This window comes from Uranotaenia lowii, chromosome 3 (assembly GCF_029784155.1).
Source record: "Uranotaenia lowii strain MFRU-FL chromosome 3, ASM2978415v1, whole genome shotgun sequence".
In the NCBI taxonomy this organism is placed as follows: Eukaryota; Metazoa; Arthropoda; class Insecta; order Diptera; family Culicidae; genus Uranotaenia; species Uranotaenia lowii.
Genome location: NC_073693.1, coordinates 21,181,095 through 21,205,639, shown reverse-complemented (window position 1 = coordinate 21,205,639; position 24,545 = coordinate 21,181,095). Strand labels below are relative to the sequence as shown.

Sequence of the window (24,545 nt, the reverse complement as noted above, 5' to 3'; positions counted from 1 at the left end):
TGAGCTCTTATGCAAAACGTGTGATTTGAATGCCTCAACTAATGTTCAGAACACCTTATTCATGTGAATCTAACTATAGTTAAGTTTAAAAAACTTACTTTTAAATAACTTTCAAAATAAAACCTTTATAACTCTGCTCTGAAAAGAGATAGAGTTTTGATGTATTCAACAAAGTTTCATATTTTCACGTATTCTACAACTATGTAGTGTAAAGTAAAGCTCTATCTATTGAAATAAAAAAGTAAGAATTTTAAATTTTTTTATAGTGGACTTTGACTAACTTTTGATGCTTTCAAGTTATGAAACATGTTTGAAGAAGCAAATGTTCTGAAGACACTTAAGAGATAAGATAAAAGACAGAGGCGCTACGAAAAAAGTTCCACTTTTAGCCCTTTTGGACCACAGTGCGTCGGTTTCTCTACGTGAGTGTGCAGAATTTTCTCTCGCCTTTCGCTTTCCATCGTCGATAACTTTTGACTGACTGCTTCAATCTTGATGAAATTTTCACCACTAAGTGAACAAACCATCCGGATCAAAACACTGTCAATTGATTCGCGATGTGACAACTAGGAGCGCTACAGTAAATGAAAAGATGCGACCAGATTCTATGTGAAACAGACTTTACCTTGTAGGACACGAAAGTTAGTGAGTCAAGGTTTCTTCCATTGAGAACAAGTTTTGTAATATTAGTTACATTTGCATCAAGATGCGAACGTACCATTTCGATAACCCGTTCTTCTGGTACCTTAGGCCCTATTCCTGATAAATACCACGTGAATGCACGCCAGGCTGGCGTGCAGAGATATTGCCGAGATGTCCCGGGCCAGCCAGGATGTTGCGTCGATTCCGGGGAGTTTCGTGTACTGAGAGGGTTACTCTCGATGCTGCGGTTAGCAAGCGTGAGCTCACGTCTGACGGCCGGAAGGAGACTCAACATTCGCAACCGGGCTGCGCAGAGGTGGACAGGTCCAGCTGCAGCAACACCCCGAATTAATTGGTTGGTGCTGATAGCCGAGAAGGTTACTCTCGTGCTTTGGTTGTGCGCTGTGGTCAGCAATTATGAACTGATCCGAGCGCAGAGGACCACCAGCGTAGAGGATCGTCAGGGCAGAGGCCACGAGGTGCTCCAGCAAGAAGGTGTCACTGGAGTTCGAGGCCAGAAAGTCGGGTTTCGAGAGGGTTACTTTCGATGTCGTCACGATTCATTAATTTCCGACGGCCGGGAGGGGTACTCCCGGGATCTGTAACCAGAACTGGACAGGTCCGAATGCTTCAGATGGAGAATTTGGTCGTATCGGTTGGGAGAAGCTGGATCCCGAGAGGGTTACTCTCGGGGTGTGGATCTACGCTGCAGATAGCTGTGATTTTTTTGTGGCTTTGGAGGAGGTGTTTTGTGCGACTTCAGCAATGTATTAGATCCAGATGAGTTATATGCTGCTAAACGTTGCCTTCTAGTTTTCTGAAATGTTCAAAGTGTTGACGTAACGGGACGAATGTCGATAAAGTTGCAAGTCGGCAGGATTCTTCTCGTACATAGGAACATGGCTGTGGTTAGCATTCGCGAGCTTGGCTTCGACGGTTGAAAGCTGTTCCGGGTGCTTCGGAGGAGGTTATTTGGTCGCCAGCTAATTTAACTACCCTTTTATTTCTGAGGCATCGCGGGCGAGTGCGATCGAAGACGACGTGCCTACTATGGACTCTACAAGCAACTGCAGCCGAGATGACTAGCCCTTGTACAAAGTGTAAACTTTACACGACGCTCATTAGACCGGCTGTTCTCTATGGGCACGAGTCACGAGACATGGATATTGCTCGAGGAGAACCTGCGACGAGCGTTAAGAACCATCTTTGGCGGCGTGCAGGAGTGTGGAGGCGAAGGATTAATCACGAGCTCGCGCGACTCTACGGCGAACCTATTTATGTCATTTTTGTAAATTTTGTAATTTCTGTAATATTTGTAATTTTTATCATTTCTGTAATTTCTGTCATTTTTGTCATTTTCGTAATTTTTGTAATATTTGTAATTTTAGAAACTTTTGTCATTTTTAAAATTTAGGTAATTTTTGTACTTTTTGTAGTTTTGTAATTTTTTTCATTTTTGTTATTTTTGTAATTTTAATAATTTTTGACATTTTTTAATTTTTGTAATTATTGTAATTTCTAATATTTTTGTAATATTTGTTATATTTGTCATTTCTGTCATTTTTGTTATTTTTGTCACATTTGTCATTTTTGTCATTTTTGTCACTTTTGTTATTTTTGTCATTTTTGTCATTTTTGACATTTTTGTCATTTTTGACATTTTGACATTTTTGTCATTTTTGTCATTTTTGTCATTTTTGTCATTTTTGTCATTTTTGTCATTTTTGTCATTTTTGTCATTTTTGTCATTTTTGTCATTTTTGTCATTTTTGTCATTTTTGTCATTTTTGTCATTTTTGTCATTTTTGTCATTTTTGTCATTTTTGTCATTTTTGTCATTTTTGTCATTTTTGTCATTTTTGTCATTTTTGTCATTTTTGTCATTTTTGTCATTTTTGTCATTTTTGTCATTTTTGTCATTTTTGTCATTTTTGTCATTTTTGTCATTTTTGTCATATTTGTCATTTTTGTCTTTTTGGTAGTTTTGGTCCTTTTTGTTATTTTTGTCATTTTTGTCATTTTGTGATTTTTGTCATTTTTGTCATTTTGTGATTTTTGTCATTTTGTGATTTTTGTCATTTTTGTCGCAAAACTAACGGTATACTATGAAAATAAAATAAAATAATGTATTAAAAATAAAATCAATTCAATGTCAAGAGCAAACTGGTCCGAAAGAATGTTCCATACCTTGGCGAGCAGAGTAATAAAAACCATTATTCTAATCCTCATTTCAACGCGACACCTGTCAATTCCCTCTCTATCATTGTAGGTCGAATTCGCCATAACTCCTCGCCGATTACGAAAATCAATATAAATCTAATTACTTAACCATTGGTGAGTGTTCCAAGAAACCATCGACCCGGCGTCGGTTATTCAATCGTCGTTGGGGCCAACAGACTGGATAGGTAACATAACATAACATATCGTGGCCCATTTCGTTTCGTTCTGCAAGAAAAAGACACAATCGTCGAAACCATGCCCATAAAAACATACTTACATACATATGAAGACACTCTATTGATTGACACGTTTCGACACTGGAGGAAGGCAGGACCTTTTCCTAGAAATCGTGCGGATTCTTAAATATCCGGTTGGCAGAAGCCACACCAGAAGAGGGAATTCGCCGGTTTTGGCTCTGCTGATGGGGCACCGGTTTTCCGGCTCTCTTGGACTTGGCAGTTGTGTCTGATGGCTGACAGTAGACACATATCGTTATGTTACATTCATACAAATGTGTCACTCACTCACTCCATTCAGGAATAGGTTGATGGCAGCACATTTGCGAAAGAAGGATAATTGTTTTTGGGCCTTCGCCCGGTTCAGCTATGTTTTTTTACTGGAGTAGATAGGTTCATACGTTCATATGACCGTTCTGGGTCAAAAGGTGATCAAACAAAAATTTAATAAGAAGTAATAATTTTAAATTTTTCTACATAAGATAATTTAAGATATTTATTTTTGGGTTTATTATTTTTATTATGGCTCGTGTCAAATTTATGAATTTTATAAGAATCGGTACATGACCCGACATAAAGCAGCGACAATATCCAACCTAATTGAGTTACTGAGAATCGTACGTCAGGCTCGTTTATGTCTGGAGACAGTTTTACTCTACATTTGACAGAGTTATTAAGTTAGTTCTTATGAATGGTACGCTTAATTAGTATGAAAATATTGAACCCCACGAAATATAATACGAATTCCAAGACGTTTAAAATTTTTGTATAAGTATAGCACGTATAGTGAGAACAATTGTAAGCATTCATGAAAAAGTACAATTTTGTTTTTAAAAAATGAATCCATATATTGAATTGGATGTATGTCGTTTTTTTAAGTCAATTTTGAATTTCTTTTAAATGCAAAAAAAAAAACTTAAAATCTCACCTTTCCAAAGGTGTATAAGAATTTTAACTTGACTTGATCTTGAGTATTTTTTCTAAAAATATTCTCTATGCTCATATAACCAAAAATTTAAAATGATTTAAATAACAAAGATGAAAAATAAAATAGAAATGAAAAAAAAAAATAAAAAGGAATGAATAAAAAAATAAAAATATTAAAAAAAAATAAAATTAATAGAAAAATGAAAAAAGGTAAATATTAACAAAAAAATAATGGAAAACAGAATGAAAGGAAAAATTACAAAATCAAGAAAAAAAACTTGAGAAAAATGGAATCGCAAAAATATAAAAACATAGAAAAATTAAAAAAAAAAAACTTTACATAAAACGACAAAAATGACAGAAAACATTGACAAAAATGCCAAAAATGACGAAAATAACAAGAACGAAAATGACTTATACATCAATGCAACAATTAAAAAATGCAAAAATTATCAAAAACTACTAAATGAAAGAGAATATGGCGAATGATATCAAGAATGTCAATTAGAAACATTAACGACTAAACGACTAAAGAGAAGTAAAAAAAAAGGTAATGTAATGACAAGAGTTACAAAAAACCACAATGACAAAAAAGGAAAAATTACCAAAAATTACAAAATCATAAAAATCAAAACTGACTAAGATAACAAAAATCAGACAACGGAACAAATCATAAAATTGGCAAAACTGACAAAAATAACATAAAGGATGAATGCTAAACATGACAAAAATACCACAAAAATTTCAAAAATGATTAAAACGTTAGAAATAATGAAAAAAAAAAACAAAAAGACATCAAAGGAAAAAACTCAAAAAATAACAAAATTAATTAAAATAAACATAAATGAAAAAAAAAATGCCAGTTGACAAAAGTTTGAAAAACTACCAAAGATAACAAATTAACCATAAAACTAAATGACAAAAAATGTTGTAAAATGAAAAGAAAACAAAAAAAAAATACAAACGACAAAAATGACAAAAACTACAAAAAAAGTACAAAAATTAAAAAATATACCAAAAAATGACAAAACATCAAATATGATAAAAAAAATGACAAAACATCAAATATGATAAAAAAAAAGTGACAATATTACTAAAATGACAAATAAATTACAAAATATGACAAAAACTTCAAAAATGAAAGATATTTAAAAAAGAATGACAAAAATTATAAATCTATAAAAACTACATAAATTAAAAAAAAAAAGATAAAAATTATCAAACAGAAAAAAAACAAGATAGACAAAAATGATACAAAATTGTAATTTTGTCAATTATGATTTTTGTTATTTTTCGCATTGTTGTAGTTTAAGTCATATTTGTCATTTTTTGTGTATTTTTGTAATTTTTGTAATTTTTGTATTTTTTGTAATTTTTGTAATTTTTGTAATTTTTGTAATTTTTGTCAGTTTTGTAATATTTGTCATTTTTGCAATTCTGTCAAAAATGACAAAAATGACAAAAATGACAAAAATGACAAAAATGACAAAAATGACAAAAATGACAAAAATGACAAAAATGACAAAAATGACAAAAATGACAAAAATGACAAAAATGACAAAAATGACAAAAATGACAAAAATGACAAAAATGACAAAAATGACAAAAATGACAAAAATGACAAAAACGACAAAAACGACGAAAATGACAAAATCGACAAAAATGACAAAAATGACAAAAATGACAAAAATGACAAAAATGACAAAAATGACAAAAATGACAAAAATGACAAAAATGACAAAAATGACAAAAATGACAAAAATGACAAAAATGACAAAAATGACAAAAATGACAAAAATGACAAAAATGACAAAAATGACAAAAATGACAAAAATGACAAAAATGACAAAAATGACAAAAATGACAAAAATGACAAAAATGACAAAAATGACAAAAATGACAAAAATGACAAAAATGACAAAAATGACAAAAATGACAAAAATGACAAAAATGACAAAAATGACAAAAATGACAAAAATGACAAAAATGACAAAAATGACAAAAATGACAAAAATGACAAAAATGACAAAAATGACAAAAATGACAAAAATGACAAAAATGACAAAAATGACAAAAATGACAAAAATGACAAAAATGACAAAAATGACAAAAATGACAAAAATGACAAAAATGACAAAAATGACAAAAATGACAAAAATGACAAAAATGACAAAAATGACAAAAATGACAAAAATGACAAAAATGACAAAAATGACAAAAATGACAAAAATGACAAAAATGACAAAAATGACAAAAATGACAAAAATGACAAAAATGACAAAAATGACAAAAATGACAAAAATGACAAAAATGACAAAAATGACAAAAATGACAAAAATGACAAAAATGACAAAAATGACAAAAATGACAAAAATGACAAAAATGACAAAAATGACAAAAATGACAAAAATGACAAAAATGACAAAAATGACAAAAATGACAAAAATGACAAAAATGACAAAAATGACAAAAATGACAAAAATGACAAAAATGACAAAAATGACAAAAATGACAAAAATGACAAAAATGACAAAAATGACAAAAATGACAAAAATGACAAAAATGACAAAAATGACAAAAATGACAAAAATGACAAAAATGACAAAAATGACAAAAATGACAAAAATGACAAAAATGACAAAAATGACAAAAATGACAAAAATGACAAAAATGACAAAAATGACAAAAATGACAAAAATGACAAAAATGACAAAAATGACAAAAATGACAAAAATGACAAAAATGACAAAAATGACAAAAATGACAAAAATGACAAAAATGACAAAAATGACAAAAATGACAAAAATGACAAAAATGACAAAAATGACAAAAATGACAAAAATGACAAAAATGACAAAAATGACAAAAATGACAAAAATGACAAAAATGACAAAAATGACAAAAATGACAAAAATGACAAAAATGACAAAAATGACAAAAATGACAAAAATGACAAAAATGACAAAAATGACAAAAATGACAAAAATGACAAAAATGACAAAAATGACAAAAATGACAAAAATGACAAAAATGACAAAAATGACAAAAATGACAAAAAATGACAAAAATGACAAAAATGACAAAAATGACAAAAATGACAAAAATGACAAAAATGACAAAAATGACAAAAATAACAAAAATGGCAATAATTGCAAAAATGACAAAAATGACAAAAATGACAAAAATGACAAAAATGACAAAAATGACAAAAATGACAAAAGTGACAAAAATGACAAAAATGACAAAAATGACAAAAATGACAAAAATTCAAACATTTGGTCAAACATTGACAAAAAATGATAAAAAATTACAAAAAAATTACAAAAAATGACTATAAATGACAAAAAATGTCATTTTTGTCAGTTTTATCATTTTTGTCATTTTTGTCAGTGTTGCTTTTGTCATTTTTTATAGTTAAAATCATTTTTATCATATTTACTTTTTTTTGTCATTTTTGTCATTTCTGTCATTTTTGTCATTTTTATCATTTTTGTCAATTTTGTCATTGTTGTCATTTTTGTCATTTTCGTCATTTTCGTCATTTTCGTCATTTTTGTCATTTTTGTCATTTTTGTCATTTTTGTCATTTTTGTCATTTTTGTCATTTTTGTCATTTTTGTCATTTTTGTCATTTTTGTCATTTTTGTCATTTTTGTCATTTTTGTCATTTTTGTCATTTTTGTCATTTTTGTCATTTTTGTCATTTTTGTCATTTTTGTCATTTTTGTCATTTTTGTCATTTTTGTCATTTTTGTCATTTTTGTCATTTTTGTCATTTTTGTCATTTTTGTCATTTTTGTCATTTTTGTCATTTTTGTCATTTTTGTCATTTTTGTCATTTTTGTCATTTTTGTCATTTTTGTCATTTTTGTCATTTTTGTCATTTTTGTCATTTTTGTCATTTTTGTCATTTTTGTCATTTTTGTCATTTTTGTCATTTTTGTCATTTTTGTCATTTTTGTCATTTTTGTCATTTTTGTCATTTTTGTCATTTTTGTCATTTTTGTCATTTTTGTCATTTTTGTCATTTTTGTCATTTTTGTCATTTTTGTCATTTTTGTCATTTTTGTCATTTTTGTCATTTTTGTCATTTTTGTCATTTTTGTCATTTTTGTCATTTTTGTCATTTTTGTCATTTTTGTCATTTTTGTCATTTTTGTCATTTTTGTCATTTTTGTCATTTTTGTCATTTTTGTCATTTTTGTCATTTTTGTCATTTTTGTCATTTTTGTCATTTTTGTCATTTTTGTCATTTTTGTCATTTTTGTCATTTTTGTCATTTTTGTCATTTTTGTCATTTTTGTCATTTTTGTCATTTTTGTCATTTTTGTCATTTTTGTCATTTTTGTCATTTTTGTCATTTTTGTCATTTTTGTCATTTTTGTCATTTTTGTCGTTTTTGTCATTTTTGTCATTTTTGTCATTTTTGTCATTTTTGTCATTTTTGTCATTTTTGTCATTTTTGTCATTTTTGTCATTTTTGTCATTTTTGTCATTTTTGTCATTTTTGTCATTTTTGTCATTTTTGTCATTTTTGTCATTTTTGTCATTTTTGTCATTTTTGTCATTTTTGTCATTTTTGTCATTTTTGTCATTTTTGTCATTTTTGTCATTTTTGTCATTTTTGTCATTTTTGTCATTTTTGTCATTTTTGTCATTTCTGTCATTTTTGTCATTTTTGTCATTTTTGTCATTTTTGTCATTTTTGTCATTTTTGTCATTTTTGTCATTTTTGTCATTTTTGTCAATTTTTTCATTTTTTGTCTTTCTTGTAGTTTTCATGATTTTTTTTATTATTTTTGTAATTTCTGTCGTTTTTGTCAAGTGGACAATTTTGGTCATTTTTATTATATTTGACAATATTTCTAAAATATGTCAAATATGATAAGAATGACAATAATAGAAAAAATACAGAAAATTCAAATATGAAAACAAAAACTAAAAAATAAGTTATTGTTAAAACTGAGTAGAATGACCAAGAATAAAAACAAAAAATAAACCAATTTTGTCAACTATGTGGTTTTTTTTTATTTTTTGTTTTTTTTTAAATTGTTTTTCAGAATTCTATGTAATTTTTCACGAAAACTCAATTTTTATTTTAGTTTTTGGGTACACCTCAGTGCTAAACAAATAAACACTTTATGTTGAAATTTATGTTTGAGGCGCCTTATTTGAAGTTTTGATGTTTTTTGTAAGCCAATACTTGAACATTCATTTTTCAAAATAACAGGAGATTCCATGTTTTTATCAGTTTTATTTAATAAGCATTCTATTCCATTGTTAGATTCTATTCCATTGTTAGAGTATTTAAAGAATAGTTCTTAAAGTCAAAATCTGAAACAAAAGTAATAAAACACAAACCATCGGGATTGACATGTTTAAATTCTCCCCTTGACTATTCAACAAACAGCAACACCCAAAAAAAGTCTATTGAGAATTTAACGACCCTGTTTTCCCCCCTTCAATTCGATTCAATTTCTTGTGCCCCTCGTGTCTTCCATTGAATGACAATTGATTCGGGACAATCGATATCTGCAATTTTGGGTTTAGTTTTAGATGTTTTGCCATCGAAAACAACAAAAAAAAAACAACAAGCGAAAGAATACCGCAACCCATCGATTGTGGTTCGTTTACATATAGAAACGAATGTTAACATCTAGAGGTAAGTATTATTGACTTTGCATATGGCTTGCGTGCTGTCGAACGAACTAAATGGAATGATGCTGCCATTTGCTGCTGATGTTAATAGGCAGTTAACATGTGTTTGCATACATTTGGCAATTTTGTAGTTTTACGGGAAACTGGGAATGAGCATGATGGAAGCGAATTTCGGCGATTAGCAGTGTTTCACAAGCGTTTTTTGACGAAACTTATGTTCGATTTTTTTTTGTCGATGTTTTGAAATCCATATTAAGATATAAAATCTTAAATAATTATCAAGTCTTTAAGAATAAATAGAATTAAAAGTCGTGTTATTTTTTTTAGATTCTTTTTGAACCTATAATCTAGATTGTTAAAGCCGGGGAGGTTTGAAGTAGGCCTTGGTTGAATAAGCAGCAAAAAATATTTGCTCCTGCCAAAATTCCAGAAATATATTAAATGTTTTTATTTTGCAAAAAAAAAAATAAATTTAATGATCCTGTTAAGTTTAGTGCACGTAAGTAACAGCCTGCCATCAGTTATTAATGCGATCTGGATATGTGAAAATTTGAAGAGGAAGCCGCACATCCGATAGATACCGCAAGAACTTCCGACTATTAGAAGATGCACGAAAAATGACAAACTAATAGTGTTTTCGTTTATTGGCAGGGGCAACCTAGTTACCCACGAGTTTTGACCTAGCTGCTGTTATTGTGTTCGTTTAATTATTCAGAAGTCCACTAGTTTTGCTCGAGATTTGAACCTAAAGCAGGCGGTTGCACCCCGTAAAAGTTGAAAATGTTGGGGGTAAACATAAGTGTGAGTATAGCAACCATATATTTGCATCGTCTCGGGTAACGATTCTGTTTGTTTATTCAGAAAAAGTTTTGCCCCGCGCTTGTGGAGAAAACGAAAACGGCATAAAAGCAGCGGAAAATTTACCAGCAGCTAAGTATTTTCATACCTTTATAAACTTTGATATTCATTGATTGACAGGAAAGTCTGTTTGTTTCCGCGTTGCTTTCGGGTTCATGACTTCTTTTTCTGAAATGTTGCATGTAAATTTGGCTATACCTTATACTTTTTTACGTCGAAAGATCAGTCAAAAAGATATCAATGAATTTTATTTGGGAAAAGACTAGTTTTTTTTATAGACGGTGGACAGAAAATATTAAAAGTTTGTAAATTTCCTGCCTTTTTTTAGCGGTTACCAGTATATATTTTCATGAATTTGTTCACATATTTGGAACGTTTGGACCGTTGCCAAAAATGGACCTCAAAAGTTGCTTCAAGGCCGGACCCGAAAATATAACACAAGGATAATACCCCAATTTGTTTCCCGAAAAACCCTGAAAGCAGCTCGGACCGCTGTCCAGGAATTTCAATGGAGTTTTGCCTCGTTGTTTCAAGATTTGAAGTGGCATTACAGGTTCCTTTATACTCCATAGTTGTAAGCATCTACTCAGGTTGAAAAAAAACATTGGTAAGCTTTTTCCATTTTATTCGTTTATTTGTGAATATTTTTTTATTCATCAATCCTATCTGTCAAGTAGGATTTCCCATCAAAACAAATAACCTTTCCCTTTCCTGTCTGAAACAGCATCTTTATATGCAGGGTCGTACGAGTTTTCTGCACCCGAAAAGTTAATTTAGCTGTTCAAACTATCCCTATAAGATAACATTAACTTGTCACGGTGTACATTGTGGTACCACACTGATTGTCAATAACAACACTTGAAATGAGTATTGAATACAGGTACTCATTTTGGCATCTTGTGTTGGGCTTGATTATTTATAGTTGTACCTCGTGTATCAGCCAATGCTAGATGTGTGTAGTCACCCTATGCTATGCTATGCTATAATCTAAATTGTTAAAGCCGGTTGTAATTCGTAAGAAACTGAAATGAATACTATAATATATAATAGGATATTATAATATACACTGTAAGGATCCATACGTCAGTTCAAATATCGAGAATAAGGATTTGAGAACCACTCCCACTCTATCTGACCTTGAATTGGTTAGGGGTAGCGCTGTTTGAACACCACGATTTTGGCGAACAAATACATAATGCATTCATTCGAAACACAATTTCTATACGAATTAAATTTTACGGCTTTTCGATTATTCAACCCTGAAAATATATAATTGTCGGTCATCGCGAAAGTTGTATTGGCAGCTTACAATCTCGACGATACAATAAATTAGCTCTCATATGTTAGGTAAATCTCAACGACGAAAATCAGTGCAAAATTACACCGAAACCCGATTGGAAAGTTTTTTGCAATAAGGATGCAAACACTTGGAAGGTACATTGACCATGCTCCCCAATGTAGGATGTATGGCACTTGGCAGACTGTCAACGAAGAACAAAGCACTGAAAACAGGGATTAAAAATCAATTGCTGGGACATCGGTAGACTTAAGGGCTCCAGTCTTTGGAGAGTTTTTTTTTTCTATTTTCCCTACAAGTTCGCAGTGAAGCAATAACCCCGTTACATGGTCACACACGTATGATTTATTTCGCTGTTTTGATCACTTACTTCCAGTATTAATTTATAGGTCTAAACGAAATTACTGTAAAAACTTCAATTTAAACAAGAGATTTTGAATTCAAATAAAACAAATCGCATTACTTAAAACCCAACAAAAAAAAAACTTAGAACAAAAGGAAGAAAAATATATATTTATTCAAAAAGCATCAAAAATCAGATAAACTAAGAAGAACATCGAATGAAAACAGAAAAGTGATTCAAACTCAACTAAATTTAGCACAAAAATAATATGTAGGTACATAAATTAAACAAAATATACACAGATACAACAGATTGATAGCGATGGTTAATGGAAAATTATGCAAATAGTTCTCCTCCATCGTTAGTCCGCTCACCGAATTGTGTGATGTTGAGCATCACCCGGTCTGTTTGCCTCTTATCCGCCCCTTCCCTCATCCCTTCGATAGCTCAGTTGGTAGAGCGGTGGACTGTAGATGGTTTGAGATGTGGCTCTCAGAAATAGTAATCCATAGGTCGCTGGTTCAAATCCGGCTCGAAGGAATTTTTTTGGATATTGGAAATTTTCTTGGTGTTTAGTTCATTGATTTTTTTATAATCCTTTTCAAACATCCTCGCAATCATCACTAAATGTGACTGATTCCGATCTGAAAATGATCTGTTTTTTCTAACTTTTTGAATCAAATGGGCGTTGGAAAATTTGTTTTAGAGCACTTCAACAGTTGGATATCGATTAGATTTATTAATTCTGACTCTGGAATGTAAACTAGTAAAGGTCATAAAGATTTGGTACAGATTTTTCAATTTGAAAAGTGATAAATACTGACAAAAAGTAGCATGCATGAAAAAGTTTTTGAGCAGATTTGAAGTCAACAAGCTTGTTGCTGATTATTGTTTATTATAAAACATTTGAAACTTTTGCTGTATTCAAAAAAAAGGTCAACAGAGGATCGGCAATTGTTGGTGATATTTCGAAATCATCCAAAGGGAACTTGGAAAAATACAAATAAAGTGATTGAAAAAGATATAGACATTTGAAAAAGGGCTAACTTTTAAGCCCATTTTTTATGAAAATTTTTACAACTATTACACAATTACAACACAAATGCGGTCTACGGGAGAATGTTAGAAAAATGATTAAATTTTTAGAAAATAATATTGACAAAAAAAAAATTTCAAATCCTACACTGAGAAAAATGCATTTTAAAAACTGAAACTCAATTTCTCAAAAAACGCCATCTCAGAATTGGATGATTTTTTTTTTTCTAAGATGGGTTGTAATAATGCCTAAAAGTCGTCTATAAATCGCAACTTGTGCATATTTAAGGGAAAAAAGTTTTTCTAACAACAATTTTCATGGCTTTTTTTAAATTATGAATTTAATTTTTTTAGTGTAGATTTCCAACCTGTGATCAAAAAAAGGGGCTTCGTTGAATTGATTGTACCGATTTGTAAGAAATTCCGTTTTTGAAAAAAAATTTCATCAAATTCTGAGATGGCTTTTTTTAGGAAATTGTGTTTGGGTTTTGAAATGCATTTTTCTCAGTGTAAAAAAAAATCAATATTTTTTTCTATAAATTTAATTATTTTTTCCAAAATTTCTCATGAACATCATTTGTGTAGGAATTGTAATTTTCGAGCTAAAATGTTCATAACATGTGAAATTTGACCCTTTTCAAATGCTAGTCTAGATAACTTTTGGGAATAATAAGTTGCTTTACTAGATAAGAGCTTTATGCCCAGAAAGTTTCATTGAATTCTGAGAGGGTCAGACCAACTTCGTGTCGATTTAGCATGAAACCCGTAAAATAGCAAACAAAATGTATAAGTGTTTTACTATAGTAAAAAACTTCATATATGTATTTGACATTTTTTGTGTTCTGATGAAGTTTCCGCCATTTTATCATTTTTCCTACCTACACAAAATTTTAGGATAGTTTTATAGATATAATTGCTTCAAAAGTTAATCGATGGAGCCTTGAGTGTGAAATTGAACGCATTTTCGCTTGATGCCCTCCGTCAAAGTCTTTACAGTGTCATCCGGTACCAGTTTTTCAGTTTTTTTCCATTTCCTTTACATATCCTTCTCGTCTTAGACTGTCTTCTTGCTCTTCCGAAAATCTCGCTTCATTATTGCCCAGTACTGCTCCACCGGGCGCAGCTCCGGACAGTTTGGCGGGTTCATGTCCTTTGGAACGAAATGGACTCATACCACTCCAGGAGAATTTTAGAATAGTGGCATGGTGCGAAATCTGGCCAAAAAAGCGGAGCTTTGTCGTGCTGCTGCAAGAACGGCAAAGGGCACTTCTCGAGGCACTCAGATTTGTAGATCTCGCCATTTACTGTGCCCTTTGTCACGAAAGGCTCACTTCTCAGTCCTCAAGAGCAGACCGCCTGCCAAACGAGATATTTGGAGGCGAAATTGGAAATTTTCTTTTTCTTAAATTTGTCGTCCACATCGAACTTGCTATAGTCTGCGAAAAACTCCAAACCCGGACTTCGCTTAAAATCGGCTTTAATATACGTTTCGTCGTCCATCCCATATTTTGTCAGCATCTTCTCGTAGAGCTTCTGTGTCCGAGTTTCAGCCGTCGATTGTTGCCGCTCATCGCGGTTTGGGAAGTTATGTACCTTGTATGTATGTAGTCCAGCTATTTTCTTTGCATTCTGGATGTAGCTCTGCGACATGCCGATCTTGTTAGCCAAATCACGGCTTGAGACGTTGAGATTTGTTTTAATCATCCGCATCACCTTTCCCTCCGTCTTTTTGTTCTCCGATTCTTGTTTGCTTCCAACTCCTTTGCCGTGGTCCAACGTCAACCATCAGTGTGTTTGGTTGTAAACGTTATAAATTAAGCTTTCCAAGAATCTTATAAGGTACACCGGGGCAAGTGCAAACGGTTTTCACCATAGTTCAACTTTCACATGTCCTAGAAAAATATGTAAATCTTCAAAAATTATCAATTATCGTTCGTTGCATTATTAAAATGGTTCTCAGCAAATTCCCGTTGAAAGTTAAAAATTTAAAAATGTTGGTAAAAAGTAACGGCACTTTTGTGAAAAAATTTCTTAATTTGCACTTGCCCCGTTTATGGGGCCTTACATAAAAATGGAGGCATTTTCTTTGTAACAACATCACGTTTGAATGGTCGGTCGGAATGAAGTGAAATTTGGTATCCGAGGGTTTTTTGGGTCAGAGATGGTTTGTATAATAGTTTCAAGAATATCACTTTTTATGAAAAAGGGGTCCCCATACAAAGTTACCTCTTCTTCATATCTTTTATATAAAAATGGAGGCATTTTCTTTGTAACAACATCACGTATGAATGGTCATTCGGAATGAAGTAAAATTTGGTATCCGAGGGTTTTTTGGGTCAGAGATGGTTTGTATAATAGTTTCAAGGATCTCACTTTTTATGGAAGGTGGTGCTAATACAAATTCAACTATATTTGTTACGATTTCCATAAGAATCTATTCGCGAGCACGATGCAGTTAAGGACGTGTAGATGAAATTAAACATTTATTACGATTTATACTTTAGAAGGTAAAACGAAGTTTACCGGGTCAGCTAGTATAATATAGATATGAATATGTCCAGGTTGAGAATTTTTATCAAATTTGTTTAAAAAAGTTTTCAAGAGTTTAGTTCAGACCACCTACGAAGAGATTGGAAGCGTTTCGAAAATTGAGCGTTTTATATTTGTTTACCTATTAACTAGGTATACATCCACTTTCTTGGCTGTTTCAAAAAAAAAAATTGTAGAAAAATTGAGCAGACTTACCAGTAGATCCTTGATTGATTCAAGAGTAGACTGTTGTTTGATTTCGAATTTCATAGAACAAATGTTCTTTATTGCATTCAGTTTTTGGTTGGAAATTCCTTCGATGCGTCGATCCTTCTGGCATGCGTTTGATTCCTCGTTGAATTTCTCAAATTGATTGCTCTACCGAGAGTCATTTCTTTCTCAGTTTTAGGGATACAATTTTTGGGGATCCAGGCCAGGCGTTTTTTCTGAGCGAAGAGAGGAACATTTCAAAATTAAATCAAAAGGAAGGAAAGACATTACTTAATTTCGAAATGTGTTTTTCATTGATCAGTATCGAGTATTATTCTTAATTGATAGTTGAGAACTAAATTTTTGAGAAGCATTTTACAAAATCCCAATTTTAAGAAAAAAAAAACTATTCTAAAACCAAAAAATCTTTAAAAGAAGGAAATAGAAAATCGGTAGCAAAGGCAAAGAAAACCTGGAAGTCAAAATGTGACACAGGATTCAGAACATCAATGATCAATTTCAAAATAGAGAACCAAGAATAGTCTCTTAATTTATTAGTCACATTTTCATGATCCAACGTTAACAAACCCGTTTGTTTATCATCCTTCTGCTATTCAAGATAGAATTGCTCACTGGATTCCATCTTCAAAGTAGAACAACAATCAGCTGATCACGTGTATACTAAAATTGGAACGATACACAAAGGATCTTCAAAGTTTCAGACACATTTTAAATTGACAAATAATTCAAAATTGTTCACATTTTATAAAAACAATTGTAAAGTGCCTGTTATTTGGCGACGCGAGCCTTGTTGTGCTGTGCTGTATGTAAGTAATTTTGCCGCTCCCATCATTCGAGGGCAATTAAAGCGACAGCATCAAAAGTAACAGCCAACACGTTTTTCTTCATTCTTTCTCTCCCTCCGATGAACTTGACTCGTCCGCAGTAAACCAACCTCTGAACCCTATCGTCGATTTTTATATGCCTTCTAGCCACCATCCGACTGCACCTTCGATAGCTCAGTTGGTAGAGCGGTGGACTGTAGTTGGTATGAGATGTGTCTCTCAGAAATAGTAATCCATAGGTCGCTGGTTCAAATCCGGCTCGAAGGATTTTTTGTCACTAAGACTTATTTTAGTCATTATTTTACTTATTATTATTCTTTATGATTTTAACAAAAAATCAATATTACAGTATTAAAAAGGGCCCTGTTTCGGATGCAATCAAACGTCTACACTTAACAATGTGCTGTTTAAATTTACCTTTAATAATGTTTGTTGTTGTTGGTATAGGATATGCTTACAGTTTAAAAAGTATGCCATTTTTTTGTTTAAAATTAACATGCCCATCACTTAAGTAGATAAGTGGGATATTTTTTATTTGTTTTTTTTTTTATTGAGGGGATTATAAAATAGAACATAATGAATGAATGTCCGAAAACATGAAACCTAAGCTTAGGACAAAAGAAAAGAACCGAAAAGAAACAAATGAAAACCTACCTACATTACATATTTTGTTCGTATTAAATCTAAGCTTAATTTTCCTGTCGTCAAAAACTAAAAAGAAACGATATAATATGATGTACATGTTTGAGAAAAAAGTAAAAGAAAAAAAATGGTCACATCCACATTTTACAAATTTAATCATGCAACAACACACGTTCGGAAATTGATTCGGAAACAAGCACAGTCCACTTTGTGTTCTTCTAAGTGATTAATATAAACATTCTCATTGTAGTTGCACTTTGAAAGTTGTAATGGTTTGGATGATTATTATTATTTAAGGTTATTATCTACCTAAAACTTTGAATGTTACAATTTCATTTTTTTTTGTTTGTTTTAGATTTCCATAGAATGTCTACAATTTTACTCCTAACATTTTTTTTGTTTATATCGTCCGTTTTTTTTCTCTACAAGTTAAATAACGGGAAATAGTTTAAAACTTCAAGTTAAAATAAAAAAATATGGAACAAAATTTCAAAAAAAGAAAGCAAGAAGAAACACTCTATTGTCCATACCTTTACCTTTTGCCATCCTTGAACCGTGGGTTTTGATTTTGATCTCAGCAGGTTTCAGGCTTAGTCCCACTAGAGCTTGTCCCCGGCGCCATTCCCTTCTCCGACGATGGAAATCAGGGACAGTAGCTTCAAATCCAGATCCAACGTGGGATGTCGCCGAAAGTGATCCTTTAGGGTGTTTAAGATCTTGCAATCCGCGTCGAGTTTGAGTAGAATCTTCCGAGCGCCGCCGGTGTTGTTCGGCGTTTGCTGGGCGCTGATGGATCGGGACAACTCGTTCAGGAAAAGGTTCCACCGTTCAAGCATTTCCGTTGTAGGGTTGTTGCTGGCGCCGTTCTGGTAATGTTCCATTCGATCGATCAAAGTCAGGACGGTTGTGAACAGGAACCGACACTGCGGAACCTGATGGAACAGTTTGTCCGAGTTCAGGAAGGTTTCCACCAGTGGAAGGAGCTCAGAGGAGGTGGAAAATTTGAGGTGGTTTTCCAGCTGCAGAAATAGTGGACTGAGCAATTCTTCCGGATCGTCACGTTCTCGCTTCGGGAGCAATGCCAAGGAGGAAAGGACAGTGCACCACAGGTTCCAACGGAACGTGTGATCCTTGAGAACGGCTTGTATGCGCTTCAGCAGAATTTTTCCTTTCCTTACGGCCAGTATCAGTAGCACGCCTTCAGGTGTCAAACCTGCACACAGTTTTGTTAACAGATTGTCAAAATTATCTTCAGAATCTACGTCTGTCCCATTGGCGGTCAAATTGTTCTGATCGTCCACCTGCTGGTTCCTCTCGAGTGCTAGCAAGCGCTCCCTCTCTTTCTTTTCCTTCAGCTGTTGCTTCGCTTCGATCGCCAATGGATTGCTCAAATCTTCCAGCTTAAGCGTAATCTTGTACAAATTTTCCACGTGCAACAGAATTTGGCGAGACTTCCGCTGGGATAGAACCTCAGAACTAACGGCTAGGCCACTATTAGCTGTCGTTTCAGCGACCACGTCCTGGTCGATGATCTTTCTTGGAGCGGTCACGCTGCCACACTGAAGCTTTCCGAGGGAATTCTCAAATTGCAAGGGAGTGTAATTTCTAGCCGGAACTTCCTTAATCTCCTGGCTCTTTTCCGAATTCCTGCGCTCTCCTCGCCCGATCAAGCCGTTCCGCTGCATCATCTGTTGCGAAAAGGGATGATAAAAGGTGTTATCCTTGTGTGCCTTGCTCTCAATCTCGCCCTTTTGACGCTCTTTCCGATCCCGGAACACGCAAAAGTAGTAATCGTTATAGTAGGGCGTCTCCTTGTTCAACTGTGAAAGCTGAATTCCCAAAAGCCACTGCTTATCCCGCTCGCTCATCAGATTAGCGTACTCGTCGTATTCCCCAGACCTATTGAACTTGCCATTCATATGCCGATTGATCTGATCCCGCTGCTGCTGCTGCTGATGGTACCCGCCCTGCTGCTGCTGTCCCCTATTATTATGACCACCGTACCGATTGCCCTGCCCGTACTGTCCCTGCCGATTCAGCATCGGGTGATTCTGTTGGATCTCCTGAACCAGACGCTGGTTAAAGTTCGCATGGTTCGCATCGCCACCGAAGTTCGGCGGAGGCACATTAAGCGGAAAGAGGGGCGGGGGCACGTTCGTTTGCAGCAGATGCAGCGGCGGGGGAGGTCCCATCCCAAGTGGTGGCGGTGGGAACCCCACAGGAATCGCAGGCGGTGGTTGGCTCATCATTGCCGGCGATAGGAATCCCGGCGGGGGACGACCCAATCCCGCCAGATTAGCGCCATTGTCTTGAGGCGGTGGTGGAAGATGCCTCGGGGGAGGAGGCAGTCGGAGCTGACCTTGCTGATGCTGTTGTTGTTGTTGCTTCTGTTGGGCCTGTTGCTTCATCATGTTCTGTTCGATTTCCTCGACCGAGCAGATCCGCATCTGGGTCGGGTTGGGCAGCGGAAAACCGGAGGGAAGACCCATGAGCGGCGGTCCTGCGGGAGGTAGAATAAGGTCAACAATTGAAAGATATATCTCACAGTTCATATGTGGTGGTCCCATAAAATTTTAAGATCACTCTAACAAATCAAGAAGTGAGGGTTATAATTTGCCACATTACAGATTACCGCCTCTAAGAAAGTTTTGAGGGTCTTTAAAATGCACATTGCAGCGGATGCCGATAGGGAAAGCAATGTTGGGAGGCTGGCGGATGGTTCTTAGTAGAAAGGAGCAGGTAAAAAGTAAGGTCGCCAAGGAGCCAAAACCACCCCAAAACCCAAACCTCAACGGGTGATACCCCATCGTAATCCCGCGGTTACATTTATCGGACTAAGTTTATCAGCTTGCCATATCGTTTCGGAATGCGTTGAGACGGAGTAATAGTCTTCTTGTTAAATTAATCTGAGCTATTTCTGTCAAATAGTGAAATATATTATCTGGCTCAAAGGACCGTCGTTTTATCCCCTATGTCTTGATATTTGTAATGCATCCAATCTTTTTACGAAGCAAATAAAGTTGCATTTACCTTCACATTTTATGCATTTAGAAAGAATGAAATAAATTGACAGGTCGTCGGCATTAAAAGTTACTGATATTTTGGTGCATGTTGTAATTTTAAGATATTCTAAAGTTGTATAAAGGAATTTCAGAGACAATTAATTGCGATCAGAATAAATTTAAAAAAATAACGGTTGAACGGGCGCCCAAAAATTAGAATGTTTTAGAAATAAATTATTCTGTTTGTCAACCACTTACCCGGCAGAGATGGCCTGTGCATCAGCGACGGGCCCGGTCCCGGAATCATCGGTAGCTGGTGGTGCTGCTGCTGCGAATGATGAGGATGATGGTGCGATGGCCTTGGCGTTTCCGGTTTACTCGGCATCGTCCAAACGCTCGGATCCAGCTGCAGTCGCGCTTCCGATTCGTTATCATCGTCCAGCTCCAGGTTATCGATCCGAAGCGCCGAAAAGTTCATATCCAAATCGGAATCCGGTCCGGAATCCCCATCGCCACCTTCCCGCTGGTCCAGTCGGACCAAATCCTCGTGCTGCTCCTCCCAGTCCTCCTCCTGGGCCCGGCCGAACGTTTCCTCGTTCAGCGCATCATATTCTTCCTCCGAATCTTCCAACTCGTCACCGATTCCTCCACCCCCGTCATCCTTCACCGGAAGTGATGTATCGAAGCCGAAAAACGAATCCGTCATTTTGGGATCGCACACCCAAAGGGGCCGATCGTGAAGGCGTGCTTGTTTTGGGAAATCTTCCCGCGGAAATCGCTGCGAGGACTTCCGAAGTTTTTGGGAATGACACGGGGAAAGGATGCGGCCTCAGGTGATGACTTGGAAGCAAACCTTTTGGCACTAGAACGGGCAAATAGCAGCACTAAACGGGTAGCTGAAAAGGGTTTGAACGGCAAAAACTGTAGCGCAGAATGGAAACAACGCCATGCTGAAGGAATCTTACCTGGTAATGTGAATTAATGGTATTAAAATTGAATTATTTCATTTCACAATCGAGAAATCCTAAAGCCAACGAAAACACAATTTTGGCGATGAGATGGAGCAATGTATTTTATTTTTGACGTTTCCTTTTGGCAGAAACTGACAGCATTTTCGGTTTCTCTTTCCGCGCACGCATCCGCTTTTCGATCGCGGTTGTCAAATGCGGGCAGTGCTGCCGATAGACGGATAAAGGCAGACATATTCTATTTTTGAATTCGAGAGCTTCAAGTCTTAAGAAAAAGGAACGTTCTTAGGAAAGAATTATTCTTCATGGGTTCAGTTGAAATTGCATTGAACCAAATATCATGTCAATAATGACACATTTTGTTCAACTTAATGTGCAAACATTATAAAATTTAACAATTTTGGAAACTTCAACCTTTTGAAAAAAATTAAAACATTTTTGAAATTTTGGAATATTTTATAAAATTTCGTGAAGAAAAATTTAAGAGAACTTCTAAAATTTCAACAATTTCAAAATCTTCGGAAATTTTTAAAAGCTCTGAACATAATAACATTATGACAATTTTTGAAAATACATTAAAATTTTGAAAATTTTTACAATTCAATTGATAATTTTTAAAATTCATTTCAATTTTTAAATTTGATTTTCATTCTTACAATATAAACATTTTTGACAATTTCAAAATTTTAATGTTTCCGTTAATGTGAATATTTAAAAATTTAGCCAAATAGTAAATTTTTAACGAGTTGTAAATTTTTAACAAATTTGTAAATTTTCACAATTTTTACAACTTTGACAGTTTTGACAATTTTTAAACTTTTGACAATTCAAACAAGTTAAGTTGATTATTTTTAAATTTTTTTTTAAGTCGTCAATGTAAAAAAAATAATCCTTACATTTTCAATATTCAATTGGATAGTTTGACATTTTTGATCAGTTTTATAATTTCCTTTTTTATTTTTTTTTTATAATTCTGATCATTGTGGTAAATTTAGAAAGATTTTTCAAGATAAGCATTTTTGGCAAATTTGGACAATTTTTAAAATTTCGTCAATATGTTAAATTTTGACAATTTTGATATTTCAAAAAAAAATAGACGATTTTGACAATTTCTTCAATTTTAAACTTGTTTTCAATTTTAACCATTTTGAAAATTTTGTAATATTTGACAATTTTCAAAATGAATTTAAATTGTCCAATTTGATGATTTTAATATTTTCATTATATTAGGAATATAAAAAAATTTATAATTTGGATAATTTTGAAAATTTTGCCAAATGTCAAATCGGTTACGTGTTGTAAAATTTTTACAACTTTTACAACTTCGACAGATTCGACAATTTTTAAAATATTGACAATTTAAGCAAGTCAACTTTTTTTTACAGTTATGTTAAGTCGTCAATTTAAAAAAAATTCTTCAACATTCAATTTGATATTTTGACAATTTTTATTTTTTTTTTATAATTTCAATTTTAAAAAGACTTTTCAAAATAAACATTTTTGGGTAATTTGGATATTTTTTGCAATTTCGACAATATGTTAAAACATTTTTCAAAACACACATTTTTGGCAAATTTGGATAATTTTCTCAATCTCGACAATATGTGAATTTTGAAAATTTTGATATTTTCAACAAAATTGACAATTTTGAACATTTTTTCTTTTCAATTTTAACCATTTTGAAAATTTTGTAATATTTGTCAATTTTTAAAATTGATTTAAGTTTTCCAATTTGATGATTTGAATATTTCTTTCTAGCTAAATTTAAGCAATATTAAAATTTTTGACAATTAAAAAAAATCATTCAAACTTGGATATTTGAAAATTTTGTCAAACTTCAAATCGTTAACGGCTTTGTTCGTTTTGTGTAAATTTTTACAAAGTTGTCAAATTTCACAATTTTTACAACTTAGACAGTTTTTAAAATATTGACAATTAAGGCAAGTCAAGTTCAATTCTTTTTAAATTTCCTTCAAGCCATAAATTAAAAAAAATCCTTAATCTGACAATTATAATAATATACAATTTGAAAATTTGAAAATTTTGATATTAATAATTTTGAAATTTTTGATAATTTTGATAAGTGTGATACTTTTGAAAATTTTGATTTATCAATTAAAAATTTTGAAAGTTGTGATAATTTTAATAGTTTTGATGATTTTGGAAATTCCGAATATTTTGATTATTTTAGTGATTTTGATCAAATGATGATTTTGATAATTTTAATTTTTTCGAACATTTCAATTCCTTATTTGTAATTTATTTTGATGGATTTGATTATTTTCGATACTGTCAATTAGAATGATAAAACATATATGATTATTATTTTGTTCATTTGATTATTTTTTAATTGTGATAATTTTGATTATGTGACAATTTTGACGTTTTGGTTATTTATTAAATACAGTTAACTACTGGATTGAGCCGTTTCAAATAAAGGATTAATAAAAAAATAAATACAGTTAATTTTTGTAATTTGACTATTTGTAATTTTTCAAGTTATAACAAATTTTACTATTTTCGAAATGCTATTCATTTTATCAATTTTGACAATTCCTACCTTCGACAATTTTGACAATCTTTATTTTGGGGCAATTTCGATCGTTTTGATAATTTTCAAAACTTCGAAAAGTTTGAAAACTTTAAAAAATTATTGGGTTTGGGTATTTTGGCGTTTTTCAAAAATATGTTAATTTCGACAATTATGGTAATTTCGTCAATTATGGACTTTTCAAAATTTTGACGGTTTCAAAAATTTTGAGAAATCAGTTTATGATGATTGAAGAATTTTACAATTTCGGCTGTTTTGACAATATCGTTTTCATCGTGATCTTTAAAGAAAGCAAAACCAAACGTTTTCTCTCACAGGCCACGTGTTTCCCAACTCAAACGATCGTTTTTTGAAATCTTACAGCCCTTACAGCACTTCGATTCGAGTAAAAGGCGTCGCCAAAGTTCGTTTGACAGCATCTTGTGATTATCAGCATCGATCGTGCTCAAAAACGTTGGAAAACAAAGATATGAAGGACAGGTTTAAATTATACGTACCTACAAGGTCGAATTTAGAAAAAGTCGATGATAATGATTATGAAAACCAAAGTTGATCAAAAATCTAACAAGTGAAGATAGTGAT

General features: G+C 33.0%; 1 protein-coding gene and 2 non-coding genes across 3 annotated transcripts; 2 read left to right on the top strand and 1 right to left on the bottom strand.

Moving 5' to 3' along the window:
• The first annotated feature begins 12,617 nt into the window (after positions 1-12,617).
• Trnay-gua (transfer RNA tyrosine (anticodon GUA)) lies at positions 12,618-12,721 on the top strand. Its single transcript has 2 exons — positions 12,618-12,654; positions 12,686-12,721. It is a non-coding gene; the product is annotated as a tRNA-Tyr (tRNA).
• A 4,242-nt stretch (positions 12,722-16,963) lies between these two features.
• On the top strand, positions 16,964-17,067 carry Trnay-gua (transfer RNA tyrosine (anticodon GUA)). Its single transcript has 2 exons — positions 16,964-17,000; positions 17,032-17,067. It is a non-coding gene; the product is annotated as a tRNA-Tyr (tRNA).
• A 139-nt stretch (positions 17,068-17,206) lies between these two features.
• LOC129751688 (protein PAT1 homolog 1-like) lies at positions 17,207-21,539 on the bottom strand. The gene is made up of 3 exons (XM_055747351.1): positions 21,410-21,539; positions 20,703-21,340; positions 17,207-19,942 (listed from the first exon to the last, which is right to left on the bottom strand). Exons 2-3 carry the CDS (start codon positions 21,148-21,150, stop codon positions 18,042-18,044), a joined length of 2,349 nt encoding a protein of 782 aa, XP_055603326.1. The 5' UTR covers positions 21,151-21,340; positions 21,410-21,539; the 3' UTR covers positions 17,207-18,041.
• Positions 21,540-24,545: the final 3,006 nt, after the last annotated feature.